Genomic DNA, 11,792 nt, shown 5'->3' on the forward strand with positions numbered 1-11,792 from the left:
TTTCCTGGGTGACTATGACCTTGTCTCTTCCACTGATACTCAGTGCAAGCCTGTGGCCCTGGAAAGATATCTGTGCCAGGTGGCTTTTGGTATTGCAGTGTTTGGTGGAACAGAGGTTCTTTGTTTGAAAAGGAAGCTGGTGAGGCGTTTGTGACATCTGTCCGGCAATTCAGGCTCCGACCTCACTTTCTCAGGTGCAAACTGCAACGAGTTGCTGTCTTTCCTAACCAGTGTTCTCCATGTTGGTGGCATATTTGCTGAAATATGGAGATGCTAGTTCCATGGAAGGAGGTAGTGGCAGTCCCTGCAGATGGGTTGTGCTGATGTTGTCCATCACTGCAGCAAGTGAACAACCCTTTGGCAGACAGTACTGGGGACAGACCACCTGTCTTCCTCCACATATTTGCTAACTGTGGCATCTCTAACTGTTCTTGAGACCTCAGTACTCTGTCACCAAGAGATGGTCTCAGCTTTACTGATGTAGCATTTCACCATGGTTTCTCTTCTGGTTTGGCATAGACTGAGAAGTCCCATGTAGACTCAATGGTGTTTCTCTAAGACTGGCAAGGATTAGTAAAGCTGGATTAGCTGGCACTGAGGACCCCATGCTGAGTTACAGTCAGTGATGTCACCAGTGTGCCCTGGTTGTGTGCAGACATACACTCTTTTACATTTATTAATTTTCCTTCAAAATTGATGAGTTATTCGAAAGAGATGGCCTCATTAGGATCTAAAACCAAATAGCTTTGAAACCAAGATCCATCCTTAAAAGCGATAATTGTTGAGCAGGGCATTATTTCTCATTATAATTAGTTCTGTTTCTACCTTTTCTTAGAAGGAGACTGCATTATTTGCCCCCATATTTAAGGTAAACTGTACTGGGGCCTCTGTCAAGGTGAAACATAATATTCTGCTGAAGAAATAGTATGGAAGAGCTTTCCATATTGTCAATGGAATACAAATACATGCCATTCTAGTGAAAAAACTTCCAAAATCTTCGAAACAATGACAGCTTGCCATCTTCCAAGAATGTCTTCTGCCATGATTAAATTTTTTGTTCATGGCGTGTTGTCTGATAGAGACTCCTTACTTTGAACACTCTGTGCAAAATTTCATGATCTTGTTTCACTATCTGATCGATTCTTCTAAATATGCAATTATCTGTTGCACATCAGCCTTTATATTCCCCTTGGTCTGCTCAGTGAGCTTGCTCAGAGCCATTGCTCCCACCTGCAATGCTGGCCCCTTGTATGTACTGCCATCACACTTTTTGTCTGAAGATTCATCTCACCCATCTAGAGAATGACCATTGGGCTGGTAAACATCAACAAGAAGAAAAACACCAAAAGAAATGCCTGAACTACGACTGGAATCCACCTGCCGCAAAACTGTTATTGAACTCTTCAGAATTATCCCCATATTTCACTACCTTCTCTGATGTCTGAAGAATCACACGGCTGCCTCAAACATGCTGCTGATGTATTTTCTCAGCAAAATAGTCAACATTGGTCAGTTATTGTCTAATATTAATGTAGAAGAGGATAGAATTATACAGAAAATTGGGAAGACTCAATATAAATTTAACTCAAGTGATGCAGCCATCCTATTTAACAAAATAATAATAAAAATGATAATAATAATATCTTTGAAGAAGACCCTCTTTGAAGCAAACTTTGTTGAAAAGAATGGGACTATTTGCCGTTGAGCTTATATTTTGCCTTCTCGACTTGGCGTATACAATAAGTTTCTTCTTTTCATCAGGTAAATGGGTATCTGGCTGTCCAAGTTCATTTATTATTCAGCATCACGTGTTTGATCGTAGCAACCATGAGCCTGATCAGGAGGAGAGGAAGCAATGAAGTTATGGTTACATGCAAATTCTGGGAGTATTGAAGCGTGATGGTTTTACAAAGATGGGGCTATTTTTGCATTCATCAGTGATATTCAGGAGTTTGTCTAGCCACTGGGACTCCAGTGCAAGCTGACAAGGTGTGGGCACTGATTGGTTTGTGCTGGGGGCTCTGCTTGGAGCTTGAGGAGGAGGGTGGCTGTAGTGTTGTCTCAGGGGCATGCCTCATTGTTCTCCTGTCCAGTGGTTCCAGGAGAAGGGGTGCTGAGTAACATTTAGATGCTAGTTTCCATGGAAGGAGGTAGTGGCCTTCTGCAGAGTGGGTTGTGGTGGTGGTCCATGTCGCCGTCAAGGACTGTGGAATTCCTTACATTCTGTTGGCATTGGCGGGCATTGCCATGTTCCCTCATGCAATGTTGGTACTCTGCCCCTTCATGTAGATGGTAGATGGACAGTCATGTAGTTGGTGAGCATTTCAACCAGTTCTCTTCCTGGTTTTGGCATCCATTCTCAGGTCACAGTAGACTGGGAATGACTACTGTTTCACCTTTTCTTGAGATTGCTGCTGAGTTGTGGCTTTTCTTTCATCGAGTACTGAGCAGAACCTCTGAGCTGTGCAATGGCCTGGTTGACCTTTGATGCTCAAATCGTAACTGTGGGTTGCATGACCCCAAGTGATGTTCTTCAAGGTTGCCTCATCTTTTTACAAGCCTGTGAAAATGTGCCATCCCCTTTAGATGATCAATTTTAGGACTTTCTGAGAATATTTGCTGCTTTTAGCAATGCTCTCCCCTGCTGATGATTGAGCAACCTGCCGACCCTTCTTTGACACCCTTACTACTTGATGGTAAGAATATCTGGTGTTAACTAGTGTCTGGGCAACACGTTCAAGTTCGTTGGAGGTGGCACTTCAGGAAGAGTGGTGGGAGATCGCATGGCCAGTGTAGGCATTTATTACCAGTGTTTTGAATATATCTGGGGATTTTCCATTGCTGATGAGACAGAGCCTAATGTCAAGTGGTTTCCTGTAGACCCTCGTCTCAAAGCCATGGGGAGTACTAGTAACAAGGATGTCCAAGAAGATGGTATTATCAACAGCTCTCTCACATGTGAAATGGAGGACTGACTCTTTTCAACAGTTCAAGAAAATGTCTTCAGCTCTACCCTGTCAGCAGCAATGATGAAGGTAACATCCTGGAAGAGTCCCTCCGCTGCCTGTGGACCAATTCGTTGGTCAACAGGAATGACTATGGACTCAGATTGATGGAGTTGCTATGGGTTTCCCAGTTTAGTGCTGTTAAACAACAAGCACAGTACATGGGAGTTATTTTGCAGCAAGTCTTCAGCAGGATCCCAAAGCTCACCTTCATCCAGCCTTGCATAGATCCATTACCTGGCATTTCATTAAGTTGCCAGCAAGGTAGAGTGGTTCCGTTGAACATTTGAAGAAGAATCAGTCTCCCATTTCTGACTTGTGAGAGCCACAAGTGAGGCCCTTTGGCCATTCTTCAGTGAAACCAAACTCTTTGTTTTACTCTGCTCAATACTCTCCTCCTGCTGATCACCTTCAGGAGAATAACGAGGCATGCCCAAGACAGTGCTACAGCCGCCCTCCTCCTCCTCGAGCTGTGAGCAGACACCCCCCTCTGCTGCCAACCAATCAGTGATACTGGCATTAGATTTGAAACTGATTTTCTTGGTGTTTAAGTGCAACAGCTTTTCAGGTAGGATATTGTCACTATATATTGCAGAACTGCCTGCCCTCTTTGTGGCATTGCAAGAAGTTTTGACCCATTATGAGACTATAGTGTTAGTGACTCCCAGATTGCTCTGCAGTCCATGGTGAATTTTAATAACACCATGCCTTGGTAAGAATGGATATTTTCATAAAACTTTTTTAGTAAGAAAATAAATTTTTTACATTTATTAATTTTCCTTCACCAATGATGAGGAAATAGAAGTAAACATTGTTAAGGGGTTTGGCAATAAACAGCATGCGGAGGATTGGATTGCTTAAACAGTAATGATACCTTCCTTAGCAAACAAAACCAAAGGTACTTAGCAAACTGTGCAGGACAGACTAGTTGGAAGTAATATAATTGGGCAAACATTACAGGACAGTCAAAAATACTAGAAAGGACCACGTTAGGCTCCTGGAAAAATTTGCTTTCAATGAAAATTAATATTTGAGTAATTGAACAACTCCTGCTTTTCTGCAGTGACTGCTTGGTCCCCTTGAGTGTGTGGCATTTCTGGTCAAGTGTTCCAACCTTGAGTGACATGTGAAGCTTCCTTTCTGAGTGCCAAGTGGATATAGCCAATGCATTTTAAGAATATCACTTGGGCCACGCCCACATCCTCCCTACCCCACCCTGCCACCCCAGCCTAACCCCCCTCCCCTCTTTCACAATGTTACTCATACGACTGGCAGCGCTGTCCTTATTGCAAGGGAGTCCAGATGATCTTGCAAGATTCAGAGATCTTCATGCATTGAGAGGGGGAGGATGGCATCTGGTACCACCCCTACTCCTTGAAATATCTTCAACTTCTTAAGTATTTCAGTTATTCTCTGTAAGGATGAATGCAGGACTTCAATTTGTTATGTATTCCTTACAAAGGAGTTAGGAAAAGACGAGTGCTTGAAAAGAGATGTATTCTCTATATAGCTGAGACAGACACTGATTTTAAAATTCAGTGGCCTAACGGCCATAGGCATGATGTAATGAAGACGTCACTACAATAACAGAAAATGGAGTTGATTATAAGTTAAACTAAACTAAAGTAATATACAACACCCTGCCCTTTGGGATGAGCGAGTTGCAGTGGAACATTGACGCACTCAGAGAGAATTACTACTTATGTTGTTGTGAAGAGGAAACTTTCAAAAGTATGTTGATAGAACAGTTGTACAAAAATAAGTACTGTACCAATTTACAAGTTCCAGAGTCTTCTTTAGTTATTGAATAAACGACCTTTTGATGTTATCAGTGTAATAGCCAAGCAGCAACTGATATTGTCTGAGAGTGCGGTACGATAATGTCATGCATTATCTATGGTGCCAGGGGAAGGGGACGTGGCTGAGTGATATTTTTAAAATGTGTCATAGCCAAGCAGCAACTGATATTGTCTGAGAGTGCGGTACAATAATGTCATGCATTATCTATGGTGCCAAGGGAAGGGGACGTGGCCGAGTGATATTCTTAAAATGTGTTGACTATACATTCTCTGTAGGGTTTTCAGGGAGAATGTTGTATATAAACCAAATAAATATTAAGATATTTTAAAATAAGCTAGGGGTGTTCAAGGGCAACTCTGTACCCTTCTTCATCAACCTTGTCAATACAGTAAACCCCCCATATTTGCGGGGATGCATACCACACCCCCATGAATACTAAAATCAGTGAATACTTAGAACCCTTCTAAAAACACTTAGAACTGCCCATTTTGATAGTTCAAACAGAAAAAAAAAAACTCTAAAAATGCTTATACAGGTATTATCCAACTTACGATGGGGTTAGGTTGCAAAAAACCCATTGTTTGTTGGAAAAAACATATCTCGAATATAGCCTAGCCTACACTAGGGTATTCAGTACCATGTATACAAATATAGCCAGGCCAGCTCTATGAGAGCTGAAAGTCAGCTCAGTGGTCTGGTTTAGCCTACACTATGGTATATTGTATACATATATGGTAGCGTAGCCTACATTATACTGTACTCTATATTCACACAATATCGCTTTATACAAACAACATAACGAATATGCATCATTTCCATGGATCTTTTAAAATGTTATGCTTTAACTCACCGTATCCAATAATATTACATATATTATATTGCTTTTGTATTATAAATTGTGATCATAGCCAACCAATGTTTTGGTTTGGAAATCGATTACGTCGTATGTTTATTTTGCCATGTTTAGTTCAGAGCACTTTTCTTGTTTCTAGTTAGCATAAATGAATCTCTAGATACTTTATTTACATGGGGCAAGGTTATTTTTCATTATACAAAGTGTTTTTAAATTGAAATATATTGCTTTTGTATTATAAATTGTGATCATAGCAACCAACGTTTTGGTTTGGAAATCGATTACGTCGTATGTTTATTTTGCCATGTTTAGTTCAGAGCACTTTTCTTGCTTCAAGTTAGCATAAATGAATCTCTAGATACTTTATTTATATGGGGCAAGGTTATTTTTTGTTATACAAAGTGTTTTTAAGTTGAAATATAACTTAAATATGTCTCTGTGAAATTAATTTAGGTATTTTTTTATGTTGATAGATGATGTTAGCCATTTGGGGGCATGTTTGTTTTGTGTAAAAAAATCAAGATTCCCTTTGCTATTTTCACTTGATTTCATCATAATATGAGCTTTACATATTTATCATTTATAGGCGTAAAAATAGCAGCAATATGTGTTCTCTCATGCCCAGTAGTTTTGATTAGAATACTTCCTCTCCAATTTTAATTACAATCGAGTTTCATCCAAGTTGCCAATGCACGATAATTTATAGTCATTAGCAGCTTGAACATTGTTTTCTCAGCTTCAGCTACAACTTGCAGCTTAAATTTAGCAGTATATTTCCTTGCCGAGCTTTTATCCATAGCAAATAATGGTATAATGTAAAAATATATCAGTCCTATTCTACTTAACTTCATTTGTACTATAACAACGGTAATTGTTTATTACCATACAGTGGTTGAAATACAAGCAAAAGGGCTGTTGTTATCCAATTCGGTTATAAGCAAAACAACAGTTTCTTGTTCGGTTGTTTATGGCTGTACGCATTTAGGCAAGAGTATAAGGTTACTAACTGTACTTTTATCATTCCCTTTTACCTTTTTAACTAGAAGATGGGATAAAGAGTTGGAGGAAAAGAAGGTGGTCTATTGTAATTTGGTCTCTTTCGCTGCCTGATTGTATGCTGCTGCCTGCGCCCCCGGGAGATTTTAAAATATTTAATAAATGTTGTCTTATCAGTATTAATTGCTTACCCCATCGAATTATCGTAGGGGGAGTTATCGTAACTCGAGCACTACCTGGGTACTTGAGTATTTTAATAGTTTTATCACAAAAAGTGCATTTAGTCATGAAAATGACTTGAAAATACAGTAATTAGTGAATACAGTAAACCCCCGTATTCATGGTGGATGCGTACCGCATCCCCCGTGAATAGCTAAAATCCCCGAATACTTAAAACCCCTCTAAAAACACTTAGAACTGCCTATTTTGATAGTTTAAACACAAGAAAAACCCTGTAAAAATGCTTATACCTAAGTATTTTAATGGTTTTATCACAAAAAGTGCATTTAGTCATGAAAATGATATGAAAATACAGTAATTAGTGAATATTTCTCAGTGAAAAATACCGCGAATGGGTGAATTTTCCACAAATAATCGGTAGATACATTCCACAGAGAAATCCGCGAATCGTGAGAACACGAATATGGGGGTTTATTGTATTTCTCAGTGAGAAATACTGCAAATGCACAAATTGTCAGCAAATATTGTGTATATATGTTCCACAGAGAAATCCGTGAATAGGCGAGTCCGCGAATCGTGAGACCGCAAATATGGCGGCTTTACTGTACAGTAATCCTTCAATTATCTGAATTAATAGAGCCGAGGGAATGTCGAATAATGGCAAAATCAGAATAATGGCGAGTAAAAAAAATCTAGGGCTGTTGAAGGGCAACTCTGTACCCTTCCTCACCTAACCTTGTCAATACCACATAATTGTAAGCATGTAGTATGCTTATAAACAGCAACCATCACACTTTGAACTGAAAACTTTATGCAAAAGGCAATTATCTACATCCCCCCCCCTATGTATGTAACAAAATATACTGCTTAAATACACTTGGAAAAAAATGCAATCCTTATTTTTTCTCTAACTAGTAATGACACAGTTCAGTAGGGATATAGACTACTTGTCTTTACCCACAGCCCACAATGGTTTTATGACTGTTAATGTATTATTATACAGTAACTTCCTTATCAGTTGTTACCATATTGTATTACCATCCACAAGATAAAAATGTGTAGGCTATGTTTGAACTTAGACCTAGGCTAGTCCAGGTGTTACACTCATAGTACCCATATGCAAAGTCAGATAGGCTATTACAGCAGTATTTAAGATAAAGGTAATGGTAGTGAAACTGTTATTTTACTTATATTATCCATTTATACTGTATTATATTGATATATTATTATCGCAATATGTATAAAAAAAAAAGGTTGTCCCTCCATTTGTAATGTTTACGTTCTCAGAATCAGCTGATTCAGTCTACTACCAAAAGGACTGGAAAATAATTTTTTAGTTGGTAAAAGAATGAAATGTATTAATGGAATCATTATTTTTATTTTTGTACATAAATGTAAAATGGGTATACAAAGGTATACTAACGTACTTCTACGTTAAAGTAAAATCCTTCAAAATCACAAAACATCTGTTTCCCAATTCATTTGTTTACGAATGTAACCATACATTAGTTCTCTCTCTCTCTCTCTCTCCAATAGGGGGTTAGTGCAGTCGGTGTACCTCACAGGGTGTACTGTAGGCATTACTCAAGGTTCTTTGCAGTGTCCCCTCGCCCCCCAGCTGCAACCCCTTTCATTCCTTTTACTGTACCTCCATTCATATTATCTTTCTTCCATCTTGCTATCCAACATCTAACAATTATTTCAGAGTGCAACTGCAAGGTTTTCCTCCTGTTACACCTTTCAAACCTACCTACTCTCAATTTCCTTTTCAGCACTGAATGATCTCTTAGGTCCCAGTGCTTGACCTTTGGCCTCTCTCTCTCTCTCTCTCTCTCTCTCTCTCTCTCTCTCTCTCTCTCTCTCTCTCTCTCTCTCTCTCTCTCTCTACTATACATATCCTTTAATGAAATATGAATTACTGTAACTTAAACATAAAAGTATGAAATTAAAACTCCCCGACATTCACAATGCCATCAAATGAGTATGTACTTGTTACTTTTTTTTTTTTTGCCTTGCTTCGTTTACTTTACCATTTTTATTACAGGTTTAGTTGATTCTAAGTATGATTTACACACATTACAGTACACAAGAGAATATTTTATCACTATTGATATTTCATCTCTAATTGCTGTAAAAATATGTAAAATTCTTATTTCATATGTAGGCTGTACTATGTTCACCGACAGTATGGAATGAGTGTGTGCATATGTACGTACACTACAGACTTGATTACATTTATAATTTGGCTTCTAAAATTTAAAAAATGAGAAAGTGCAGTAAAAATATAAATGAGAATACTATAGCATAAAATATAAACAAACTAGAGTAAGCATGTGTGTGTGTGTTACTGCATTAGGCTTTAATGTAAACATACCTCAGTTTTCTATCTCTCTTTCTCTCTCTCGTATATCAGTACTGCATGTGTCGTTTAATGAAATGTCAATTACTGTACCATAAACATAAAAACATGAAACTAAACAAACTCCAGGAAGTTTACGAGGCCATCAAAAGAGTGTGTGTGTACATGGGTAGGTGTCATATTTTTTGCTTTGTCTGATTTACTGTACCATATTACATTACAAGTTTAGTTGACTTTAAGTGTGATTATCACACATTATAACAGTACACAAGAATATTTTATCACTGTTGATTTTTCATCTCTAATCATTGTGAAAATATTTAAAATGCGAATTTCATGTGTAGGGAACACAAAACCACACAGGCTGTGTAGCAAGTTTACGCACACCACTGAATTAGTGCGTGCGTATATGTTGCCTTTTTTTTTTCTTTTTGTTTTATGAAGTCAAGTCTACCTTGCACTCTTCACCAGTCCAACACTGCATCCTCACCCCCTCGCAGCCATAGAAACTGCTGCCCTGCTCCACCCACCTTCCAAAACAACACCTCTGAGCTGGCTTACTGCCCTTCCTCTCCGATGGCGCCAGGCCATTCGAACACCGTCCCCCACTATGCAAACTTCTCGAGGCCTCTACCACCCCCAAAACCCTTTCTTGGCCAGTCCGAGCATCAGCAGCATTGCCAGCATTTTCTTGAGGCCGCGCAGCATTGTCAATCATCGTAGGGTAGTTTTTAAAATTTTAAAAAAATTTCTATATATCACATATCTTTGGGGCCTTGATCACTGGTCCGGGTATGTTGGATAATGTTCAGTTTTGGGTAATGCCAATCCAGGTCATTGAGGCATTTGAGTAATGTCATTTTTTATAATAATTAATACCATACTGTACAGGCAGTTCCCGGTTTACGATGAGTCCGGCTTGCAACGTTCCGAGGTTACGACGCTTTTCAAATATATTCATCAGAAATTATTTCCCGGTTTACAATGCATGTTCCAGGGTTATGACGCTTACAACGCCGATCTGACAGAGAAAATATGGTTCCAAAATGGCAGAATAATCAAAATTTGGGTTTTTTTGATGAAAAACTGGATAAAAATGCAGTTTACATCATTTTCAGTGCACCAAAAGCATTAAAAGTAAGGTTTTCATTGGATTTTTGACAATTTTCAAGGATTTTTCGGTTTACAACGATTTTCGGTTTACAATGCGACGTAAAAATGGAAACCCATTGTAAACCAGGGACTGCCTGTATACTGTAAATCTCTGTGAATGGAAGGTATTAAAGTATTTATAAATTGCTGATGAGTAATTTATCTAAAATTCAGGATTCTGCTCTTACTATTTTTCTTTTTAATGCAACTTGTCTGCAACCAAAAATGTTTCTGGGCTGATAACCATAGACATTGCAGCACCATGTTACATAAATTAGGTAGCTGTACAGGAAAGCAGACTTATTGGGAACTGGAGGTTGGTAGTTAACGCTGTTGTTCTGGACCTCTTGACATCTGAAGACCAAAATTGGTCTGTCAAAAACATCTGAATCTAATTTCTTTTTCCTTGGATGGTGACTGGTACATTGTTTAAAAAATCTTCATTCACAATTCAAGTTCTGTGTTTAGCGTATGTAGCAGGTTTTACTGTTTTCTTTGATGGAGATATTTTGATAGATACATTTGTCATGCACAGTTCGTATTCTACTTATCAGCTAGTAATAAATTTTGTACACACCCTAAAACTCTTACTCTTTAAATTTATTGGTTGGATACTTAACAGAAAAATTAAATATACTGTGATTGTAAAAATAATTTTGTGGATAGGTTAATGTTTCTGGTACAAACCACATTGTAATTTTTTGAATGATTGATGAATTGTTCACTGGAAAATAATATACTGGCAGTCCCCGGTTATCGGCGGGGGTTTCATTCCGACAGCGTGACAATAAGCGAAAATCGCCAATAACCAAAAATCGATGATTTTCGGCACATAGTGGTGCCAATAACTGGGTATCAACACCAATAACCAGAGATCGGCACTTCTGTTAGGTATGTATCGGCACTAGTACCTGATCATTGGCACCGTTAAGCAGAAATCAGTGAATTTTGGTGCCGTTAAGCGGAAATCGGCGAATTTTGGCGCCATTAAGCAGAAATTAGCAAATTTTGGTGCCGTTAAGTGGAAATCAGCAATTTTTGGCGCCATTAAGCGGAAATCAGCGATTTTTGCCGCTGAAAATTGCCGATCTTTGTCTCTAGACAAACCCTGTAAAACCAGATCACCAATAACCGAGCCCACCAATAACTGTGGACTGCCTGTACGTAGTCATCTAGCTTATAGTGTTATACTGTTAGAAAATTTTAGCACTGTACAAGGTCATATGTTTATGTAAATATAGATTTTGGAAGAAAGACATTGACAACTTGAGTAGTTGTTAAGATGTTACTGTTTCTTAAATAGATGTTACCTTTCTTTAGTTGACCAGAGGCTTACCATTTTGTTTATTAGATCAGTATAACAGTTAATATATGCACTGAAAATTTTTTACTGCAGCTGTTTGAACTTGGAGTTGAAGGTGGAGATCAGGAAACGGATGGTGATTTA

At 38.5% G+C, this 11,792-nt stretch overlaps 1 protein-coding gene across 1 annotated transcript in view; it reads left to right on the forward strand.

Moving 5' to 3' along the window:
* The window catches only part of hiw (highwire), a 1,788,684-nt gene that overhangs the window by 727,656 nt on the left and 1,049,236 nt on the right, over nt 1–11,792 (forward strand). Inside the window, 1 exon segment of the mRNA XM_067112237.1 lies at nt 11,742–11,792. This exon segment is cut by the window's right edge and continues 84 nt beyond it. Coding sequence (XP_066968338.1) covers nt 11,742–11,792 — 51 coding nt within the window.

Source organism: Macrobrachium rosenbergii, chromosome 2 (genome assembly GCF_040412425.1).
Source record: "Macrobrachium rosenbergii isolate ZJJX-2024 chromosome 2, ASM4041242v1, whole genome shotgun sequence".
In the NCBI taxonomy this organism is placed as follows: Eukaryota; Metazoa; Arthropoda; class Malacostraca; order Decapoda; family Palaemonidae; genus Macrobrachium; species Macrobrachium rosenbergii.